At 37.7% G+C, this 24,475-nt stretch overlaps 2 protein-coding genes across 3 annotated transcripts in view; one reads left to right on the top strand and one right to left on the bottom strand.

Annotated features, from left to right (window-relative positions):
- The window catches only part of ASB5 (ankyrin repeat and SOCS box containing 5), a 40,497-nt gene extending 32,690 nt beyond the window's left edge, over positions 1 to 7,807 (bottom strand). The window contains exon 1 of one of the 2 annotated variants that reach the window (XM_051790466.1): positions 7,742 to 7,807. Coding sequence is in view for 1 of the 2 variants with exons in the window: in XM_051790467.1 (XP_051646427.1) it covers positions 1,808 to 1,826 (19 nt within the window). In the remaining variant the exon portion in view is untranslated. Of the gene's footprint in view, positions 1 to 1,807; positions 1,842 to 7,741 lie in introns of those variants that run through there. The other variant, XM_051790467.1, reaches the window with a different exon arrangement.
- Positions 7,661 to 15,260, top strand: SPCS3 (signal peptidase complex subunit 3). Its single transcript, XM_051790473.1, has 5 exons — positions 7,661 to 7,816; positions 10,376 to 10,451; positions 13,092 to 13,166; positions 14,323 to 14,438; positions 14,812 to 15,260. Exons 1-5 carry the CDS (start codon positions 7,674 to 7,676, stop codon positions 14,942 to 14,944), a joined length of 543 nt encoding a protein of 180 aa, XP_051646433.1. The 5' UTR covers positions 7,661 to 7,673; the 3' UTR covers positions 14,945 to 15,260.
- Positions 15,261 to 24,475: the final 9,215 nt, after the last annotated feature.

The following is a 24,475-nucleotide window of genomic DNA, read 5'->3' as shown; positions in this document are numbered from 1 at the left end:
ATGCATTTATGCTTAGGCACAGAAGAAAAACCCAACAAATCATATTTACTTGATAGCTACAAGAAATTCAGAAGCTGGAGTGATAGGAAGACATCAAACAGCTGCTGAGTCCTTTTCTAAACAGGAACTCAAACCCATTAGCACAACCCAAACACTACTCTTCATAAAATATGAAGAGAAGAGGTGACCAAAGTAAAGACTTTGTGCTACTGTTTTGGGGGAACGAAAAGATGAAAAGGTAGAGAACACAAACTTTGGTCCAGAAAAGACCAAATTTGGCTCATATAAGAACTGCTTTTTTTTACTGCATCCCACTGCTATCCTTAGTAATTCTACAGACTTGCTTGAGCACCGTGACAAAGCCAAATTCTCAGCACAAAAACCTGAGAGTTGTGTTGTCAATTGAAGCAAACACAACGCTGTAATCAAACAAATGAAAGGCCTACATCTCCTTTTTACATCTGTTCTTCCTGAATGCCATGTCTATCTAGGATCTACACAAACCATGCAGCGTGAAGTTATAACTGATATCCAAAGTTATTTTTCATTCAGATTTCTGCAGTTCTCATAATTCATGTTAGTCTCCTGATCACCCAAACAAAGACTTCAACCAAAGGTCTGTTTCAAAATGCAATGCAATGACATCTTTAGTGGTATAACAGGAAAAAAGAAGAGTATCTTAAAACATGTCAGCCTTCTCTTCTTAATAGTCACACTCTGACTTTTGACACCCATTCTACTAAACAGCTATGTATTTAGACACCATTTGTCTTCTCTCATAAGACTATAAAACATATAGTTCCTTTAAAAAGCTTTAATGCACAAAAATCTATCTTATAAAAGTTTTGTTAGATATAGTTTCTCTCCGTATTTTGGTGTAGCACATTATTTCCATCAGTTCTCAAACTGCTCTAGAAAGTTCAAATTTATATCTTTGGATGGCTACAGTTGTACTTTTTTTCTCCAGTGTATGTATTAAAATCAGTGCTCTGATACAGTTTAGGTTCTATACAAATCAAGTTATTCTGGTGATGAATGATCATATCTAACATAATGAAAAGATTGCTTATTCTACTTAATGAATTTAAACTGGGGTTTTTTGCATTTTTGAGGTGTTTTGCATTTTTGTTGAAAATACTACTCCTGTCTTAGAAAGTAGTTCTACTATACAGACTTGTATGTCCAGAGAATGGAATTACTGGTCAAGGATTAAAAATCAACCAGTATCTCTACACATAACAGACATTCTCTATATGACATGGATTTAAAAGCATGAAAAGTAACTCAGATATTTAAGCAATTATGAAAATCCAGTCTTCTACCTTCCTCAGTTCTTGGTAAAAATATAGAGAGATTTAAATCTGTATCACTTTGTTATACACCCACTGGATAGTTGCTTCTCGTAATGGTGATAGATGCCCCTTCAACAACTCCAGTATCAAACAGTCCCTGCTATCAGACACAATATCATATAAGCAGTCTTGATCTGCTTTACCAGTCCATCTAATCACTGACAGTAAAGTTCTACACAGAAGAGAAGCAGGTATAACCAATCTGCTTACAAGTAAATTCAATCCAAGTTCTGCTAGAAACATAGTAAGTTTGTCCTACAGTATTTGTTGCAGTCCTCTTCGGATACTTAACATAACTCAACTATTAAGGGTATTACAGATGATTCCAAAATAAGTCATGTGTGCACTTAGAGACATTACTAAACCCAGAAACGTGTCAGACAGCAAGCACACACAGCCTGCTGACAGACAAACTCTAGCAAAACTTGCCCCCCAGGAGTTAAAAAAGTTACCACCTCCAGCTGCCCATTCCATTCCTCAGCTAGAGGTTCCTGCCCCTCACTCTTCTTCCTGGAAATCAACAGAAAGGAATGTGTATTGGTACGCTCTTCAGTTCAAAACCTGGCAATTTAAACTGTTGATGAGTTTAAACTAACCTGATGGACTTTACATTGAAAAAAACCTTCACAACCCCTACAATCCATTCTGGTACAGAGAAAACAATCCCGTGGAAAAAGTCGTAGCAAACTGTGAGGGGAGAGTAACGTCAAAATGCACATAGATGCTGCCTCTTCCTAAGGATACTTAGGAGTAACTTTTGATGACCTTATGTACTGATACAGCTATATCAGTGAAACTTGGAAGAGTCTTCTCATTTTACTTCTCTTTCCCTTTATGTAGTTCCTTTCCTGGGTCTAAACAATTTCTTTCATTGCCAACCACATGTCTATAGAACACAGATTCCCTCTTCAGAAACTAACTTGACCTCTTCCTTAGGATTGTGGTACCACAGGGCCTGTGCTTTTGGTATTTCAACTAGCTTGACAGAACTAACTTTATTATTCTCTAGTGGAACCACCTTGTAATCTGGACTCATGTAACTGAACCTGGTATTTTTGCAGTTTTTACAGTTAATCTTTTCTTTAATGAATTGCAAAAATGTCACAGCTTCTTATTAAATAGCTGTTTCTAAACAAATAAGTATTTAAATAAATGTGCTTTCAAATCCCAGAAGAGCCATGATGTGCAAATTTGGGTTTCATCACATGGACAGTTTGTACATGAGAAATGAACATGACAGAAATTTTCTGTTTTAACTAACAGTTTTCAAAACACCAGATTTGCACCTGTAACTAGTACCTCTCTGTCACTTTGAAACCTAGACCTCTTCAGCTGTTTGAATTGATACTACCTGGTCTTATGAAACTATTTTGGATCCATAGTAATGTTTTATTTATTTATGTGTAAGACCCGTAAATTATATCATCAAGTTCAAATAATTGTCAATTATTCTAAACTGAAAAGTTTGCTCAAAAAAAAAATCTGAGTTGCAAATATTTTGTCATCAATTTGAATTCCTTTCAAAATTTTTAATTTTATTCCAGATTATAGGCTGTCTTTAAACTTTTCTTTAATTAACTTAATTTTTTCTTAAAAAAATTATTTTTATTTTTAAAAAGATTGAAATCATCTGTTTAACTTTATACCCCCTTTTTCAAACTTTCTAGGTTTTCATCTAGACTAAGAGTTGTTTAATTTGTCTTCTTTCTGTGTTAAGTATATTTTTGTGCCTAAGAACATTCTTAGTAAAAGGAAATTACACAGTCAATATCATGACTTGGTAGGGATGGAGTTAAGAGTATATTCTGCAAGCATACGTCACTATACACTGACTCCCATGACTAGTGTTCATAACAGAAAGGTTTTTTCCATCCACTAAAACTGGTATCATCACTGTGACAGAGCCCGTAAAGCATCCTTTTCCTCAAGTGAGGCATGACAGTCTCTGCTTGGTGTTTTTACAAGAGACATAAAAATACTTTGTGATGAAGAACTCGTAACTGGCTGAGTGAATGAGGTAAAACCAGGGTGAGGTGGATCAGTAGCACCCAGCTTCTTGCCACAGAATACAAAGGACAATGAAGTGTGAAAGGTTAGGCTGAATCAGTAATGTATTTACCTAACATGGCTTCATATGCCACAGAATGGGCAAACCTCCCAGGAGCCAAAAATTAACTGTCAGGTTCCAAAACATACTGATTTTGGAGCCAAGAATATTTGGCTCCTTCTCCAGTACAGGTTTTATTTTGCCATTTATTATGCCACTACATAAAACAGTGTTCTAAAGTATAAAGTTCATTCTGAAATCAGAAATTTACCCTGAGATTTTCTTGCTGAAGGATTCACAATACTACTATGAAGGCAAGTGAAAATTTCTTCTTGCTTATCTTTTTATTCTCCATATTCTGTAGATCCAAAGTAAAAAAATGGAGATGAGAAGAACGTTAGAAACAAAACCCCTTTGATGCAGTTTAAAAAGCCTACTTCTCTTAGCCACAGCCTTCTCACACCAGCTGTAAAAATGCCCCACCCAGAAGAGGTGCTAACTGAAAGGGGCCTGTTGCAAGAGACGAAAGTTCCCCAAGCTGCTCGTGGTCACATTTATTTTAATCTTCATCATCCTACCCAGAGTTGCCTAAGAGGCTGTGTGTAGCTATTGTCTCTTAAAGAATTAACATTTCAATAGTTAATAGAAGACAAATTCAAGAAAGTATTTAGACATTTTTGGTAAAAAAAATCAAGAAGTAGATACATATCCCTAGATCAGAAAAGTTATCTATACAGTCTTCATCTAACTATCTAGGTGCCAAAGATGCTACAGGCACCTAAACTTTGACCTGCAAAATTAGTCAGACTTAAGACCCAAGAAGACCAAAGGTGCTGCCACCTGGGCTGAAGTTAATATCTCCCCTTCACTTGAAATTCACAAACCAGACACCCTAAACTGTCAGCCACCCCAACACTCCCATCTGTGTGTACCATATTAGAACCAATATGACTTCAGTGGGAAAACAAAGGACTCATAGTAATCTCTGCTGATGGTCAGTGTCAACACTTGACATTTTCTTTATAGATGATTAAAGGAATCACACTGTAACTTGAACATCTGAGTAGAAATGTATCAACCAAAGAGTGCAAGCTACTCTCCCTCAGAAGACTACTAATCATCAGCTGCTGACAGAGATCAATCCTGTTGAAGTGCCAACATTATAAAAAAAGAACATGTTTAACAGATCAAAGAGTGCATAAAAACACAATTCCAAAGTAGGATAATTCTGGGGAAGGATAGAAGAAGGAAGAATTCTGCATTTCAGACCTGCTCCCAATCCTATCTCTGGATTTTGTTCAATGAGTTTGTAATGAAAAATATAAAATTTCTTGAAATAAGAACCAGCCTGAGCACTGCCACGCCTTAGGTTCACTGCTGGTCTGGCATGAGTACACTGCTAGGGTGTAATGTATACCACTGCATCTTGGAAATGGTCTCCCAAACCCTTCTGCCTCCCCAAGATTCTATAAATTTGTTTTCATAATTATAGCATTTGATCCATTCAGAGTAGCATAACTTATTTATCTGACAGTGACTTTCAACATTAATATTATGTCACTATTCTTTACAAAATACCAGTTTTATATTTTTCACAGAACAGTTGGGAATGTACAAGCAAACAGCTATTGCGAATAATTATCTTCTCTTCTTCCTTCACAACTGCCTTCTCTGTTTCAAAATTTCTCCTATTTTGATTTTTAAAAATTTCAGTCATTAAAAAGCTATAGAAGGTTTCTTTATTCTGAAACAGTAACAGATCAATCCTTGAATAAACTACACCATCTGTCTTCCCCTGCATAATGTGCTTTTAAGTGACATTTATTGAAAGGTTCTACTAAAATAAATCCAAACCTACACAAGCAACAGCCATATTCATTGCCTTAAAAGCACATGACTTTGAAAAAACCTTTTGATTTTGGTACTTGACTACTGCTTTGGAAATTTCAAAACTTAACTCCTCTAAGTTCTGCCTTAGTTACTTAAGTTCTCCCCAACAGCCGCTTCTTTTATTAAACAGTTGCTTAATATGAAAAACTCTAAACAGCAACTATAAGAACTAAAAGCAAGAACAAAGGCAATTAAGCCTTTTGTTTGTAGAGACAAGAAAAAAATAATGTTCACAGTTGAATTATCTTTTTGATTGCAGCAGACATTTTACAACTTCTGAAACCTTTATGTTCCCCTGCTAGCGGTAAAAGCTTCCTTGATGCTTCTAAATCTTCATATATTTTGGGGAAAAGCACCCACTTTTCAGTAAGAGTTATCTAAGGTTTCAATAACAATATGTTCTAGTACATAAATCATCACAATAATTAATGTTTGGAAGAGCATAAAATAATAACCCAACAAAAAACTTTAAACAAGAAGCTCTCTGTGCTGCTGGAATTCTTATGGAACACCAGGAAGGCTGAGAATTACCAAATGCAAACTGGTAAGGAGCTTACCAGCAGAACACTCCTAAAGAGCCTCCCCTCTTCGGGCCTGAAACTGATTTCAGTGGGGCAAATGCAGGGACACACAGAAACCAACTGCGTAGTGGAACATGTGGTGCCAAAAGCAAGGAAAGTCCCCACAAATACTTTAACACCCTACACTTAATAATAATGCTAAACAGACATGTTACAGGTACTTGGTCTGGGTGGAAACTAAAAGCATGAGTATGATCTTTTTCTTTTTCCATTCCCTGACTTTTCTTCCCTGAATCCCAGACCGGACTCTTGGCTACTGGGAGGAAAAGAAATAGCAGCATCATGACAGAACACAGGTATTTCAGAATGGCCTGACAGTCGCCACCTTCTTCCTATCCCTTCAGTCACCATGAGGCCTTCCACCCTTTCAGACCCCTGCGTCTGAGCTCCTGTTCCTCCTCCAGCATTTGCAACTCTGAAACCTTAGGACTGGGAAGAGGAAGTTAAATATAAATAAACCACTGCTGACACCTGTTGTCAGCCCTGAGAAATCTGCATTAATCAGGCCTGGTATACTTAATATAGTAAAGTAAAGGGTGGGAACACCAAAAAACCCTCAACTCAAACCATTGTAGAAGCTCTCACTCTGCTTGGTTCTCACATTCATAATGTTGCAGGCCCAGGAAGCAGGAATGGGCACCAAGTAGGGGCCTTGGAGAGGAGTTAGAAATCACCTCACTACATAAATTAAGCTTTGATAGCACCATTTTAAAGTGGAATTTCAACCAAATCGGCAGAGTAAGGTAAAAGACTGCCTCATCCTGAAAATGATGTGGGATCATCGAGCCATCTGGTAAAGAAAAAGTATTCCAGTAACATGCGCAGCTACTAAATTAGGTTTCTAGGCAATACTGAGAATGTAAAAATGTGGAAATGAATAGGAACATCCTACAGGAAACAAGGTAGGGAATGGCAAATCACAGTACCAGTGAAAGCAAGATACAGACTTCAAGTGAAAACACAAGCCTTCACCTCTAATGTTATTTACATTTTATTACAAAAACGAAAAAAATCCACCAGAGGAACAAATACCAACCTGACTCTAAAAACCAATGCCTTGGAAACACAACAGGTGACAAACAGTTCAGAAAAGAAAATGCTCCAGTACGCAACAACCCTTCATTTCCTCAAAGTTACCAAGAAACTAGGACAAGAACATATATACTGCCGCTGTTAATGGGGAGAGCTGCAGGCAGGTCCCCCGGGGCCGCTCCCAGGGCACACGGCTGTGCCTCTGCCCCGGGCCCGCCACACCAGAGACCTCCCACGGCCACGCAGGGCAGACAGGGAAAATAAACCACCGACAGCTAAGCGGGACGGAACCGAGCGGGCACGTCCAGTCTCCATGTGTTTTTCTCTTCTGTACACCAGACGTACGCAGAAGTGCCGTACGAGCAGTGCTATGAAAGTCAGTCAGGTTTGGCACGCCACAGTCAAAGGCCACACAACCTTTCTCTGTGCGGACTCCCCAGTGTGAGCGGTACCAGAGAAGGTCCGGCCCGGCCCCGAGGCACGGACACAGAGGCAAACCCCGACCCCCCGCACCGCCGCCATGTCGGGGCCGGGCCCCACGCCGGGCACCGCCCAACGCCTGGCAGAGTGGGAGGGGGCTGGCGCATGCGCAGGGCGGGCACTGCCGGGGGGCCCAGCCTCTCCCGGAGCCCGCCCAGCCGGCACGAAGCCACGCCCCCCCGCTGGCGGTCGCGCGCCCGTTCCCTGCCGCCGCCGCCGCCGTTTCCTGCCGCGTCCGCGCGCCCACCCCCCCGATCCGCGGTCGCAGTCCCGGCCGGGCCGAGCGGGAACATGAACACGGTGCTGTCCCGGGCCAACTCGCTCTTCGCCTTCTCCCTGAGCGTGATGGCGGCGCTCACCTTTGGCTGCTTCATCACCACCGCTTTCAAGGAGCGCAGCGTGCCCGTCAGCATCGCCGTCTCCCGGGTCACGCTGTGAGCGCGGGCGGGAGAGGAGCGGGAGCGGCGGAGGAGGGCGGTGGCGGCGGCCGGGAAGGGGAGGGATTCGGGGGCCGCCGGGGCACGGCCGGGGCGGGTGAGGGGACCCTGGTGCCCGGCGGGGGCAGCTGTCCCTGGCCCCCGGCGCGGCCGCCCCGGGCTCGGCCTCCTGCGCGCTCCCGCCCGGCCAATGGGGGAGCCCCACGACGGCGGGGCCGGGGCGGTTCGCTCCGGGCAGCCCCGAGGGACCGGCGGTCAGGGACCGGCCCCGCGCCCTACCGGCCCCTGCCGGGCTCGCGGGCCCGCAACAGCCCCCGCTCGGAACGGAGCGGCGGCTCACGGCCGAGTCGAGAACTGCTGCCGGCAGGTCTGGGGAGGCAGGGACCCAGAGGAGCATACAAATTATCCTGAGGTCATCCGGTCGTAGTACCTTTTCCTGCTAATCTGTAGTTCCCTCAGATTTCCCTGTTGACAGCCTATCGTCCTTTCTTGTCTGTGACAAGTAGATTGACTGGGATGGCTTCTCTTCTGCGAGAGGCACCAGATGTAGGACACATAATACCACATCAAAAGTGTGTTACCCACAGAAAAAATGTTCTGATGCAAACTTGTACTGGGGAACCTTTATTTTTCAATTTTGGTGGTGTTTTGTTGTGTTTGTTTTTTTTCTCGGAAGGGAAGTTTTGTCCTAGGACACTTCCGCCAAGTTAAGGATGTATGATGTGGAAGGCAATGGTTTCACACGCAGTTGAGCAGCTGTTACTGCCACCAAAGAGTGGTCTTTGGTCCCGCTTCTGGCCACATGGCCCTTTACCAGAGCTCCACGGGGGAATCAGGCTTGTAGGACACTTCAGTGAGCTGCTTTAACTCAGCTAATGTTTTTTTGTTTGGTTGGTTTGGGCCCAGATTAGTGAGCTAAAGCAGCCCATCCCTGAAAGTGTTTAAGGCCAGGTTGGATGAAGCTCTGGGCAACTTGGTCCAGTGAAAAGTGTTCCTGTCCACGGCGGGGAGGTTGGAACTAGGTGGTCTTAAAGGTCCCTCCCAGCCCAGGCCATTCAATGATTCTGTGATGATTCTGTGGAGCTTTGGAGCCACTCGAAGGTAAGTGGCACCATTGGATGGCTAGCAGCAGGATTTGAGAGGGCGGATGAATGCAGATAGAGTGGGGACTGCCATCACCTTTCAGCGTGGTTTAATACCGCAGGAAAAAAACTTCATATTTATGCTAGACTGAGGATTGCAAACAACATAAAACTGGCATAAAAAACATATTTATGAGTTTTATGGTGAGCTCAGTGTATATGAGTTAGCATGCTAATGCCTAATTTGGATGAAATTTATATTGCTAGTGCCATCTGTGAGGCACAGATCTGGTATTACTGAGAGATGTTACACCTCAGTTGCTTGTCTTGAATTTCTGCATTCTGCAGACCCCAGCCTTAGGGCCTGCTACTGCACAAGATTGGCAGTGCTTAAGAAGTGAAGTCAAGTGCTTGATGAGGTTTACTACTTCAGAAGATACTGCTTTTTGCAAAGGGATGAAAATTCATAGCAAGACTTAAATCAGGAAGTTTTGGTGGTGTTTTTCTTAACTAGTGTCCCCAAAAGTGTTTTGTCTGCTGGTAAACAGGTTTTTTGTGTTTTTTTTTTAAATTACCAAACTTAGTTTTTTAAGAAAATTATATTTTAATTGACTAATTTCCAAACTGGAATAAATGTAACTATGAAGTTGATAATTCGTAAAAAATTTGTTACATTAGGAATTAAGATTTGTAGCTGATTGTCAAGCTGATTGCTTATAGTATTCCTCTTTGTAGAGAGTAAGTTGGGTAAATTGATGAGCTTTATGAGTACATATGGAAATATCTGCTGTGTGTCTGTTTCTTTTTTTTTCCAGTTTCTTTTTCTATTGTGGTTTAGTATGACAAGGTCAGATATTGTTCCAAATGTGGCTTTTTAATGAAACCTTCCAAAATGATATGATTTTCCATAATGTAGAGGAAAATAAACATTTTCTTTATGTTGCTACTTATACTGTACAGGGATAAATCTCAAAACTTGTATGAACTACACACCTAAACTCATTTATCGGAATGGTTGGAGTGTCCTGTACAAGACTGAGCACTAGAGGCTTTTTTTTTTTTTTTTGTGGAACGTTGAGAAATAATATTGAAAATGCTTGCCAGGAGACAGCTATGCTGACGGTGTTCCAATCAGATTTATATATTTGGGCATGGCTAACACATATTTTACTAAAATGAAATGTAGTCCGGTTTAGATACAGGGAGGTACAGATTTTTGTTAAGAGGAAAAGGTCTGTAGGCTACATGTATGTCTTAGACCAGTATGCTGGCAAGGCCTGTCATTCAAAATTAGGACACCTTAATTTCTGGAAGATAGGTGATAGTTTGTCATGTTGATTATGTTTTAGCCAAAAGTGTTTAAAACAAAATACAGAAAATGGATGAGAGAAATATCTGATAACAGTCATAATTTATGTAATGTGTAAAAGACAAATAATGAGAAAGATTAATCTTGTGTTTTGTTTTGTCTTAGAAAAAATGTAGAAGATTTCACTGGACCTAGAGAAAGAAGTGATCTGGGATTTGTCACATTTGACATTACTGCAGATATCCTTAATGGAAAAAATGTTTTTCCAGCTTTTGAAATAAGAACACTTTGATGTCTATTTTTGTTACCTTATAATCTTCACATGTTCGGGACATGGGGAAACTAGCAATTTGTCTTAAAATAAAATTTAAAGCAGGAAAAAGTAGTATTCTGCATAGCTATGGCAGTGAAATAAAATAGCTGCTTGGTCTCTAGTAGATGACAAGTTGCTTTCTCTTTTTAATGCCTGCTTTTAAAATAGTGAAGTACACTGTATCTAATAATGGCAAGTGCAGTTTAACATCTGAACAGTATTACTATTGAGTGAAGTTTATATTGGTGGTTTGAGGAGTGAATTAATGATAGAGTTTATATAGCATACTACTGCGATTGTCATACCAAATCTAGAAACTGATGCACCTTTCAAACTCATTTTGTCATGAGGTTTTTAAAGTTCTAGTTGCATAGAAGTACCTATATTCTTTTAAAAATAAACAAACCATTATAATCCTTTATTTGCTTAGGTGTTATACTCTCTAATATTTAGCATTTAATAGTATGAAATTCATTGGGAAGCATATGATGTACTACAAAATTTATCACATTTTTTGTCCTCTTTCTCAATTACTATTACAGTTTTGCAGTTTTCTTTTGTATTTCTTTGCTTCCCTTTTAGCCTGGGTTTTACTGGGGAAAGAGAATTGTGTTGTGGGTATTTCTGGGTTTTTTTCATTTGTGTTGAGTAAGTTTTTAGACACTAGAAGGGAATTATCCTTAGAATTTAGGCTCTTGAGAAAAATCTGTGTTTTCCTGCAGAAGTCAGTACCAAATATGAGGCAGCATGCTTTACCTCAGATGATTACACTAAGCCTTGCTTTGCAGCTGGACTGAGATTGCTGGGATCTTTCCCTGTCTACTGTTTTTTGTCACTGTTAGGCAAGACATTGATTACCTTTGTGTTTCATTTTCCCTGTTTTTGAAGAACGCTATGTTCTGTAAGCAAACCACACAAAATACAACATTGATAATGAATGCTGGACAGACTAAATCAGATTTTTGCAGGTCTGTCTTGCACAGCAATAAGAGGATTATTTTTTTTTATCAGATGGAAGCAGGAGAGGTAAGCTCCTGAGTCTGAGTTTTACCTATTAAATGCTTATACATATTAAAATCAGAGTCTGAAATTCTAAAATAGATGCATGGATTTGTGTGCAGTGTATATAGGTAGAAGCAGAGCAAGGCAGGACAGGACCTCTAAAAGAAATGTTCTCATACAAGGATTAATCTGCAATATGTGGGCATAAAGGTTCCATGGTTTAATGGTTTCTAATAGTAGCAGTAGTTTTATTTATTTTTTGATAAAGAGTCTGACTTAATCTTTCATGCCTGGCATAAATAAACTTTGCAATGTTTAGAGCTGTAAAATGCAACTATCTGGTAGGGTTTTTTAGTCAAAATTTTTAAAGAAATACAGGTACATGGGCTCTCTTAACTACTGGAAACAAGTTGTTAGTCCTGGGGAAAATTAAATAAAGTGGCAGTTAGAAAAATAAACTAGGCAAAGGAAAGGAAAGGATACAGTTTTCACGAACTCCTTTAAGCTTACTTAAGTTGTTGCTAACTTTTGCAAGTGGTATGAAATCCTCCTATGAAGGGGATCTTCAGAATCTTGTTTTCAGAATCTTTGTCAGCTAGATGACAAACAATGTTCAAGTAGAATACCTCTACCTATTCTTGCGGTGACAGCAGTTAAATAATTGATTCTTTCCTTTCTTGCCTTTTGAATTAGTAGCTTAAAAACATGATTTAGTCTTGATGAATAAGTGGAAGATGATACAATAGATTTTGAGGCTAGTTAGGGAATCTATTCTTGAGAAAATGGCAAATAGAATACTAAAGAGGACTGAGAAAATTTACAGCTAATCTTTATTGAGAGTTAAAAGGATTTTCCTTAGTAGTCACACATGGTGCATTTTATTGTTAAATAAGCAGACAGCTATTTAGAATCCCAGCATTATTATACTGACAGTCTCAAATGGCAGTCATCAGTTCTTTACTGTTTATCAAAAATCTGAGCAGAGTTTTGTTCCAGTCTAATGCGCTTTCTTTATTGTCAGTAGGTAATAAAATTTTCTAATTTCTTGTGTCCTTTCCAATAGTAAATACTTTCCAGCTTCTAACGTCTCCAATGTGGGTATTGGAGGCTCTTTGAATACCCTACGCTCTGCCAATTTTGTATTGTTTATTATTATATTGTTTAATGTTACTGTATTTCGATCCACAATTGGATACTAGAGTTCTCTGATAGTATAAATAATTGCCTTGAGGATATTTACTGAAGAATTCTGTCATGCCTTTTATGTTAAAGGTTTTATAATTGTCTAGCTGAGGATTCTGGTTACTAACTACAGTGTCAAATATAGAACTCTTAAATCATTGGAAGAAAAATAGTTGTTAGATTTCATAAATAGCAAAAAAAACCCAACTAAAAACCTGTCACTTTAATAAGATTAAAATATATCGCAGTGCTCTGATTTATGAATAAGATGAGGTATATTGAAAGGTAAGAACTCTCTGTAATTATCATAGTCTGTTCAGATCTAGTAAAAGTAAAACAAGGTTATGTAAGTACAATATGGTATTTTTCTTAACTTGCATACATCTGCAGAGTATATTTGACTGGAATGTTAAACAATTGTTTCTATATTTGTCTGCAGAATATTCAACGAAAAACAATGTAAGTATCAAAAAGAAGGTTGAGGCAATTACCCATTTTAGTACTATACCTATTTTTAAACTTTCTGTAGTTCTGCTGGGAAGAATTAAGGCACCAGCATTTCCTACTAGCTTGGGCTGTTTTTACTGGCCTTCGTGATTGTTATTTTCTTGACAGTTTAACTGCAGGGTGGGAGGTTCACCTTCATGAGACCTGACTTGATATGTTACTAGTAGAATGGGAAAAAAGTAGCACATGCTTTGTGTTGCAATACACTTGCAATAGTGTACTGTAAATGAGTTTTTTCACTTATTTTCTCTGTCCATTTTACTTTTTCCTAACACTCTGCAGATGACTTCGGTTAGAAACAAAATATAGTGGCTTTGGTCTGGCCTGGTGTGGTGGGTCTTTTGTTCATAGATCACAGAAGTGTTTGCCAATACCGGTTACTGTAGCTCTGTAATTCATGTCATATCTTGTCATACTCCTTAAAATAATTGGCCTTGTTGCATCCTTTAAGTTGCTACTGATGTTACTTTGGGTAGCTGAAGACGCTCTTCACTGATCTAATAGGAGCTGTATGGAACAGCCTATGGAAAAATTACTTAAATGAAACACCATGCTGCCATGGTGCCACTGAATTCGAGTTAAAGCTACTGTGGTCATATTGCAAGGATACAGCAAAAGCTTGAGGGGGTTCTTAACTTGCTGCACAAAACTATCTCACCACTTTTTTTCCTTTTTTTTTGAGGGGGGGTTATGCTTGCAATTCAAGTTGAGATTTCTTCCTTTAAAGTTGGAAAAATGTCAATACTTAGGCAGTCATGATAGCTCAATTTAAGTCCCTTATTTATAAATATTGCTTTAAAAGTGATTTACCTTTGCAATTCAAAAGGAAAACCCATCATGCTTTGTAAGTCTTCCAAAGCTTATGACTTTTTAAGATGGCTTTCTTGTGTTTTATTAAGGTGTTCCTTGTTGTTTTCATTTATTCTGTTCCACACTTCACTGTGTAGCAGTACTAGATTCCCCTTCTGTAAGGCATTATTTTGTTAAATTAGTTATGAATTGCAAGCGTGTACTCAAGGGTTTTCGGATAAATAATGCTATGAAATTCCAGTGTCTGAATGTGATCCTGTAAGGTACCTTACTGACTTAATTATAATTGTATTTTTAGGCTCTAAATCAAGTGGTCCTCTGGGACAAAATCATGTTGAGAGGAGATAACCCAAGGCTGTCCCTAAAAGACATGAAGTCGAAGTACTTTTTCTTTGATGATGGAAATGGTCTCAAGTAAGTAAATCCTTTTTTTTATTGCTCTTATTCATGGTATCTTGATTTACTCTTATACTTTGTGTTTTATATGCATGTTTATTGATGTGGTAAGGTACCTATATTCTGTCTGATACTCTGTCAGCCTGTTGAATCTTCTGGGTTTCTGCTTTCACTATTATTGGAATTGTTTCTGTGATGCACTCAACTCCAAAGGAGTTAAGGGGGAAAAAAAAAAAAAAGTAGGTATTACTTCATGAAGTAACTACATAAAAATAAAAAGCTTACTGTCAGTGGACCAGAAAAACAGTCTGTATCCTAATGTATTTAATATTAGTAACTGTTAATTAAATTGGTTGAGTATTTGTGCTGATAGTCTTTGTTGCTTTTGCAGGGGAAACAGGAACATCACTTTGACTCTTTCCTGGAATGTTGTACCAAATGCTGGCATCCTACCTCTTGTAACAGGATCAGGACATGTGTCTGTACCTTTCCCAGATACCTATGAAACAACAAAAAGTTATTAAATTATAGTACTGAATCATAAGCAAGATATTTTTATACTTGTATATTGTGAATACATTTTATTGCGGTTTCTTCTCACATCCCATGCAACTTTTCAGTGAAAGGAACTTAATTTCCTCAGGTCTAACAGCATAGAAAAAGGAAATTAAAGTCCAGGTTTCTTTTTTTTTAAATAAAACATTAAAGCTGAAACTTATGGGAAAGGTAAATTGCAGAGTAATGGTTTTGGGAGGCGGAACTGAGGATTTTTTTATTTTTTTTCCTGGCCATCTGGGTATAGAGCTCTTTTTCTTTTAAATAAATATTTTTAAACCAGAAGATAGTCTTCCTGTGTTTGGGCTTTTTTTAAGTACTTGTGATAGTTATTTATTTTTTGTAGAACTCAAATACACCTTCTGGAGCTAGTTTCTGGGGGTACCTGAAGGAAACAGCTATCCTGTTTTACAGCATTTTGCTAAATGCATGCTTAGCCTGTTACAGTAGGGTAAGCTTGGTCCTTTCTAGGACTGCCAACAGCTACATGGAAAACTGATAGTTCGTTATCTGTCAGTCAGCCTGTAGATCTTGTTTTCAGTGTCACTGATGTAGCCCATCCAGTTCTGTATTATAGATCATTTTAATAACTGCTTATAATGCAGCAAACTGGAAGAATAAAAAGAAATCTATTCAGCATGAGTCTTAAGACTTTCAGCATCAGACATAAGGATAAGTCAGTAAGAAAAGTAAAAGCTTTAGGTAAAGAAAAGCTGTCTACCAACAAATCTCTTGATTTTTGTTGGGATCTGCTCAGCAGAAAGAATGAACATGCTTGTTTCAGAAGGGGTTGAGACAACTAATATTAGAGGGGACCTTCCATAGCAAGAAATGGGACAGATGTTGTCCAAAACAGTCTGGGAAAACATTTACAAAATAGAGGGTTTCCCCATGGTAAGATAGAGTAATTGAGACAGATTTACCAGCTTGAGTAATCTGCATGAATTACATGAATCTACCTACAAGTCTTCCTGATTTGCATCAGCTAGGAAAAGTAGGAAGCAGTGTATAGCAGTTTCAGTCAGCACCTCTGCTATAAAAGTGGCATCTCTGTGGCTGCACATCCTGCTCTGTGTCCTCCTTCACTCAGCTACAGCTGTGAATGCTGATCAACTAGTGGGTTTAGATCGTCGTATAGCCAGAAGGAACACACGCTGCAATCACCTTCCTGGCATAGTTCTTAATGTACACATATATCTTCAAACAAAGTATGACAGAAGTTAATTTATTGACAGACATGGAATGTTCTAAATGTGCTGGGAACTTTGAAAAAGAGGAAACTAAGTCTGAAATTGCAACTGAGGTTTTTAATACTGTAAATCAGAAAAAAATAATAGAAAAAATGATGAGAATTGCGATGTGACAAACCTTGCAAAAGAAGAGATGCAAAAGACTGGAGCAGAATCTCCCCCTTTGTTTTGAGTTCATCTAAGAGCAGATGGATTTTGAGGGAACTAACTTGCTTTTCAAAAGGCATCTTTAATATTTGTGAATTATCCCTAAGTGACTGTTTGGTACATTCATCAAGTTGGTGTATCAAAGAGGTGTTGAAAAAATTTCAAAAAAGTCCTTTGTCTTTACAAACAGAATTTTGTCTCAGTGCGAAAACTAAAACATTATTTTCACAGGAGTATTTTAGGACAATTTTTCGTTTGTATGCAGCATATTTACATGAATTTCAGTTCCCTGAACTTGTGCTGTTTTCCACAGATTAGCATAATCAGCACATTGAAATACATACTGGTTTTTTTGTGCTTTGATATCAAATGTGTATATTGCTCCAAAGACTGTTACAGAGAACTTAAAACTGTCATACAGAAGGAAAACAAAATATTTTTAGGAATAATTGGGCAAAGTTGTGGAGTTGTTAATTGCCAAACATGTGGTTGGTTTATTCATAAATTATATTCTTGAAATGTTTACTGAAACATTTCTTGTGGCTTGGCATTCAACCTGTTCTCTTCATTCCTTCGGCAATACTCTTCCAATAAATATAATGGCTGTCTCTTAAAGAGAAGCTTTAACCACAAAGACAAGGATCTGCTGTCAAAAAACATCAGGGAGAAATTTATCTTCTTTCATCCAAATTGGTATATTCCTCCCAGCAGACCAACATTTTAAGACACAAAAATTGTAGCTTTCAAATGGGATGCTTGAAGCTTTACTAGCCTTTTCCAGTGAAGAGAAATTTTGTTAGAGGTGAGCATTTTAGAGGGATGAAGAAGAAACCATCACGGAGTTCAGGTTCTCAGAGAGAAGAACTTGGGCTTATCCTGAGGGAAAGGCCAGCATAGGTGAGCACTTAATGATGCTGTAGTAGCTTGCTCTTCACTTCTGAGCCACCAAGCAGGACAGGCTTATTTCCTCTCTTCTTGGTTCAGGGTATAAGGAGGCAAATTCCTCAGATGTTCTCTACAAAAAAGTGAAAAGGCTTTCGAAAAGTAAAAGCTACTGTATTTTGTTGTGACTATTAGCAAACCGTTTATAAAAAGAACATTATAAAAGAACATTTGTATGGAAACATGGCATTTACTTACTCTTGTCTGTTCTTATATATCTCATAAAAAGAAGTAGTATTGCTGGCAGTCGATTGTTCTCTCTGATGTATTGCTAACTAAATATTGGTGATTTATGTAGTGATGTGTACAAATGAGGTATTCCTTGGCAAGTAATTTACTTAATGGGAAACGGCTTGAAATCCTTTTGTGGAGGTATGAACTGGAAACACTTACAATGAATTTCAGATAGCAATTTTTTATTGAGATTCTGGAGATGGTTCTTGTGTAAGGACTGAAAAATGAAAATTCTTAAAGTAGTTTGCCATCAAAATCATGCAGCACAACACTGAAAGCCCTATGCAGGAAAGGAAGATGGCTTTTAAAAATCTGTATTTAGAGCTCTGTTCCCCTGCACATACAACCTTATTAATGGATTGGCACAGTAGATATTGAAAATAGAAAGACATTGAGAAAATACATTAGTTCTATTAGTTGTTTATTCTTTTAATGTTTCTTCTGAGCAATGAAATTAAAGCTAGCTAATATATTGCTTACCAGCCAGATTCAAATAGACTTCCAACTGTTGAAAATGTTAACTCTTCTGAAAAATTTTTCAAGATGATAGATTTTGCAGGAACAGTTCTGTGAAATGAAAACTATTTAAATGGAAAATTCAGGTACTGGAGAACAATCTTACTCCAAACTTGTGTCAGAAAATACATAGAAAAGTTCTTCTGCTTTATTTGGCTTCTTTTATTTTGGGAGGGAGGTTTTTTTCATGAAAACAGTTAAAAACTGTTTTTAAAACATTTTAAACTTCATTCCAACAAACAAGCCAATAGCCTTTAGCCTGAAGAGTCCCATTCTACGCACATTGGTAAAGGTTCATATTACAGTAGTCACATCAGGCATATATTTATCTTATATATTGTTAGCTTGAACAAGCCAAATCACTACTGTATTAAATTCTGGTGCCCTCCACCACTTCCCTGGGACCATTTTTTTGAGTTGGCATGTTATTGAAGATAAGGGGTTGAAGATAACATTATTGAAGATGGAGCATGGGTAAAGATAAAGTAAGTATTCTGTTAAAGTTTTTGTTTTCCTTAATACTGTGTCACAGTAATAATCAGAGAGTAGTCTGAGGGGGAAAGGGCCTTTAAAAGTCATCTAGTCCAGCCCCCCTGCAATAAGTAGAGACATCTTCGACTAGATCAGGCTACTCAGAGCCCCATCCAACATCTAACACCTGTCTGGGCAGCCTGTTTCAGTGTTTCACCACCCTCATTGAAAAAAAGCATCTTCCTTGTATTCAATCAAATCAACCCTTCTCAAGTTTAAAACCATTATCCCTTGTCCTATTGCAACAAGCCTTGCTAACATCTCTTCTGTCTTATAGGCCCCCTTCAAGTGCTGAAATGCCTCAATTAGGTCTCCCTGGAGCCTTCTGTTCTCCAGGCTGAACAACCCAATTCTGTCAGCCATGCCCCTAACCATCTGCATGTCCAGAATGGCCATCTCATCATCTCATGGTCAGAATTTTTGTCTCCCTCTCCACACCCACTCTATTTCCTTCTCTTTTCTCCCCCTCACTAGCCCCCCCCCTTCCCCTTTACTCCAAACTTCAACACAATTGCTTTTTTCAAACATTAATGGTCTAATGATTCTAAATCCTCTATACATAAACTATTGAGAAAATATAATAAGCAAAAAACCAACTCAGGGCTAATCACAGACACCAAAGTCACCTGGAACTCTCCTCTACTTCCCAGCTGTATTCCCTTTTGCTCATTAGTGGTGCTCACATAAATTCTGAACAAATAGCTGGCACTCCTTTAAAATGATAAAACTGGCAGAAATTAATTAGAGAGAATGTACATATTTCTAGTGCTAGAGGACTATGACAATGAGCAAGGATTTTTGTAATTTGAAGGCATGTTTATATTATACCCCTAATTTTGTTAACAGCAGTTGTCATGTGTTTTGCAGCTGTAATATAAAGATTTCCATGTGCTTTATGGGAAAAATACATATTTATTTCCAGAAAGATGCTGACATTTTTAAGAATACTAGGAATGCTTTTGCAAAGTGACCTTCTTAAAAAGGGAACTAGAGTTGCCTGTGTGGCATGTGATAAACCAACCACAGGTTCTACCAGCTGACTGCACAGGTGGTCAGTAGGAAAGAGGGATAATTGAAAACTCCTAGCTGGGGACTCCTTTTGCAGAACTTGTCTTTGGATGCCACATGCAAGGTTTTGCTTCTGTACTGCAACAGGAACAACAGGTATAGTGCTATTTTGTATAGTCTGCCTCCTTTCTTGGTGTTTCTTCTTGTTTTAGCAAGGTTCGGGTTTTGTTTTCCAAGAGGCTCTTATGGTTTTGAGTGCTCGTGCGGAGGGAAATGGGTTGGATTTGGTACACAGGTGAGGTTTGAGAGTGTGGTGGTAGGAGCTATAATGAGAAAAAGAGGGTTGGGAGTGGCTGTGGAGGACCAGTTCAGAAATGATTTTTTGGTTTAAGTGTAAAAAACACTTACCTGTAAGAATGTTTGTAGATGTAATTATGAGAGGCAGAAAAAGAACTCTCTTTTGTCTAAAGTAGTAATTGAAGATTGAGGTAAAACTAGCTTAACTTGATGAACCTTGTAGGTCCCTTCCAACTCAGAATATTCTGTGATTGGCAAGCAACAGTGTTGAAATTATCTGTGGCTGCTAAGTATTTCTAGGATTTGGGGAGGGGTGTTTGTTTGTTTGTTTTTTTTGTTTTAATTTTGTTTTCTTTTATCTATGTCTGTCTACTCTTATTTTACTTTATGTCTGTCTCATCAGATATATTATCTGAGCTCACTGTAAGGACTGTCTCATTTCACAAGCTTTGATCCACATGAACAGTGAACTTGGCCTCACTGTCACCTCTCTGTATTGTCAAGTGTTACTCCTAAAAGGAATATCTCCTTAGCACTTACCTTTCCAAAGGCATTTAAGAGTAAAACAGCTTTGAAGAATTAGTCAAAGGAGCATTCGTAGAAACAGTGAACACTGTATCAAGATATTTTGATTGAAGTAAAGCCTTTGACACTGTCTTCTGTGCTATTAATGAGCTGTGGAGGATAGATCCATAAAGGGGAAAATACTTGAAGACAGGTGTAAAACAATCCAAAAGATTATACACAGCTAGTGGCTTAACTTTTTCAATATCAGACTAGAAGATGGGTAAGACTTCATGATTTAGAGATGGAGTGGTTTGAGTTTTTTTTTTCTTTTACTATTTCCTGGCTCTCATGCTATACACTACTCTTACACCATAGTATGGTTTAGGGACAAGGTGTTATTTGCCAAATGCAGTCTTAGGGGCACTGAGCTGGTAGCAATAGCTCTAGACACTAAGAAAAGTTAAACTAAATCTCTAACCAAAGTATTTTTATTTTTTGTTTTGGGGTAACTAGGAGAGAAGAACAGATGAAGGGATGATCACTTGTATTCTTGGGTTTATTGCTATTTAGATATCTTTTAATTGTGTACATGCAAAAAGCAGAATGTAATATCAGATAACAAAAATAAATTCGTTTATGTAGTCCTTGTAATTGAATATTTACTTCAAATTTCCCATCACACAATCTAGGTAATCTTTATTAGAAACCTAAGTAGTAAGGTATTGAACAACTGATTAAATGAAGAACTTAAAGAGGACTGTGGCTGTTTTTATAGTCTTTGTGATTCTTAATGGTAAAATGTTGATTTAACAATCAGTAAGATTACGTAATATATTCTTCACAGTTAATCCAAGCTTCTTGTATTTAATTCAGACTTGTTCCCTGTAGGTATCCTATTGCTTAAATCCGTGCTGTATTAGAACATGAGCAATTGTATCTGCATAAGGTTAAGTATAGATCTGAAACTGTATTTCAACTGAACAAATTGATGCTGTAATAGTCCTGGGCTGAGTAGGAAGTCTTACAGATACTGCTTTTTAATGATGTTCAAGTGGTTTTTGCCAATAGTTATATTAAAAGGGAAATTTTTTCTTTCAAGCTGGAAGTGGTTTGAGAATATGTTACATGCAATTTGTCATAAGTCTCTGAAAACGGTACTGTAAAGGGAGAAATTCACATTAATAAGGTCAATAAATATTTTATACTTCTTGTAGATGTGGATTTTCACTCTTGGGTTTAAGAACTGCGTTGCTTATAATTCCTAGAAATTCAAGAAGATGGATGGAATAAAAATTCTGAACAGCTCCAAGTGAAGTAGCGCTGCATCTTAGAAAAAGCAGAGAGTAGTCAATGATTCTTTGATGCTTTGGTATCTAGAGTAGCCATATTTCTGTCAAATAGAGAAGGCGGAAAAAAGAAAAGGAAAAATATATTCTCATATCTAGACAGTAACTTAAACCTTTGACTGTATGATAAAGGTTATAATAATTCTATATTTGGAGAACAGCTCCATGACAGGATGTAAAAATGTTGCAAGAAAGTGAAGTGTGTCTCATAATCGTTTGGAAAGTCTAAAAGCAGAATTGTGTGCTGACACAGCTTTTGAATTCAAAGTAACATCTTTGACAAAGATAGAGGATATATATTGTGGGTTTTAATGGTTTTTTCCATCTCAACAAGATGATTTGCAATGCTTTCTTGCATTTTTATTGTTTACAAAAACATAACAATTAAGTAGAGACACTGGCAAAGCAACTCTCTAGCATACTATTTCAGAATAATGTTAAGCTATACTGTGCCTGCAGTCTTTAGGGTAAAAGGGTTTTCAGATTTAACATTTTTCATTTTCTTTAAATGGATGGGATTTGTCTTTGCAATTATTTGAATCTTCCAAAAAGATATTGATATAATATCTTTTTGTGATATAAGAGCATATAGGTACGGTCTTTGACTTGGTGACTTATTTTTCCTTGTCTCCCATTTTTATAAGTTCTTGATCAGAAATTTGAAAAGCAGATGCTGATTTCCTCAGAATGGACAGTAGGCCACTCCTCAAAGTCATATAATCTCATGTAGGAAGCCATCAATATTCATCAAAGCCAATGGATGTCTTCAGATAAGGTGTCTGTTTTTTTCCTGGATACTTGGCATAATAGTAATGTCATGAGTTCATTAATCATGTTTCTTTTTTTATGGTCTCCCTACTCCAGGAAGAGAATTTTTTCAACTATTATAAAATTCCTAATTTTTAATATTAAAGAAAAGAAATTGGGAACTTCCATTTGCATTCTACATAACAGCCTGTTATGTAGACATACATAACAGACATAACAGACATACATTCCTTTCAGGAAGACCCAGTAAATATGTGTGGTATATGTGTGTATCTACAGTTCAGTATAGTCCTTCAAGAACTGGTCAACACCAGGAAACGCCAGCAATTTTATTTCAGTGCTGCTTCTGTGTCAGGGAACCAGCATTAAACACTGCGACTTGTCTACCTAGTTCTACTGTGTGCAACACCAGTTCACACTTGCTCCTGAGGAGCTATGGGAGGTGTAAATGACTTGTTTTCCCGGAGCCAACAAGTGAATTTTTTTGCCTGCTCTGATTTTAATTTATTTTTGTCTTTTTTTCTCTCTCTTACCATTTCTTTTATTGTTTTCCTTCTGACAAAGAAAATTTCAGATATTTTACATTAAGAAAATGAATATGCATTTTCCATTAGATTCACAGTAATTCTTTTAGCTCTCTTTTTGGTGGTATTGCAGCAAACTATAGTTTTTACACTGCACACCAGAATTACATGTTATGATATAGGCATTCAAGAGATATTCTGCCAGATTTTAATTATATTTGTTTTGTTGGTACGGAGGGAAAATGAGAAAACAAGAATGGATGGAAGCAATAGCTTTTACTGTTTTTTTTGCAAAAGAAAGTATTGTCAAATAATTTATTTTTTTGTTTGTTTGGAATGAAGGATCAGTTTCTGTGGCTGAAGAAGGAGTTCTGGTATTTGATATCCACATAGGCTTCCAGTAAAGGTCTCTAACTTCTGAAGTTTTGAGCATTTTTCCCCTCTAAATTTTGTCCAAGAGAGCATTTTTTTTGCTACCTCCGTATTAAAGAATTCATAAAATATTTTAGAGTTTCCCATTTTCCTATGTATATTCCTTCCTTCCTGTTTTCTAATTGTGATCCAGCAAGATTATTTTAATACTGATATGCTCACCCTTTCATGCACAGAGTTATTTTCTGGCTTGTGTTTTATCAAGACATGGTGTTACACAGTTGTATTGTAAAATTGTAGCTACTTGGATAGTGTAAAACTGAGTTCATAGTCAAAGTTCCTCAGATTTTTGAAAAAGAACAGTGCAACACATGGAAGGGTGACAAACTGAAAGCCTTCAGTTTATCAGTTCTGGGGCAGTTCCCTTTGCAGCTTTTTCTGGAGCAATATCCTTTGTTTTCTCCTGTGTCTTTCCTGGCTCTGAAGAAGTCTTTCTTAAATAAAAACACGTTGTGTAGCCTTTGTCACAGATGGGACATATGTAAGTCAGTATTTTAAAGGGCATTCCTGTTGTTTCAACTAGGAATTATGTTTTCTGGTGGCATGCTTGAAATATTTCAGAATAGTGTAGAAATGGCTGTCTGAAAAATGTTCAATCTAAACAAAATGATGGGGCAATAGCAATAGAATTGCTTCTGCTACTTTATTTAAAAAAATGTACACAAACGTCATGTTGGGGAAAAATTGGTTTTTTTGAGTACTGCATTTAACTACTCCTGCAGGAAAACTTTGTAGGAAATTTTAAGACACTCAGTGTCTTGACTCTAACAAGTAAAAGCAATATTGTTGCAGTTCGGTTTTGAAACGTCATTACATCATGATTGTAATAATTTTAATTTTTTATCTATATAATCTACTTTTAATTTATCTGAATAAATTATATATTCTAAAGCATCTTAGTCTAAAAATTAAAGACAGTTTATTTCAACAATATGCGCTTTGTATATTTACCAGCAGATGTCAGGCATTCACTTCATAAAAGAACTGAGCTTGAAAAG

This window comes from Manacus candei, unplaced genomic scaffold (genome assembly GCF_025592945.1).
Source record: "Manacus candei isolate 608988 ecotype Guabito, Panama unplaced genomic scaffold, ASM2559294v1 h1tg000028l, whole genome shotgun sequence".
NCBI lineage: Eukaryota > Metazoa > Chordata > Aves > Passeriformes > Pipridae > Manacus > Manacus candei.
Note: the sequence above shows the minus strand (reverse complement) of the source record. Positions and strands in the feature narration are given on the sequence as shown.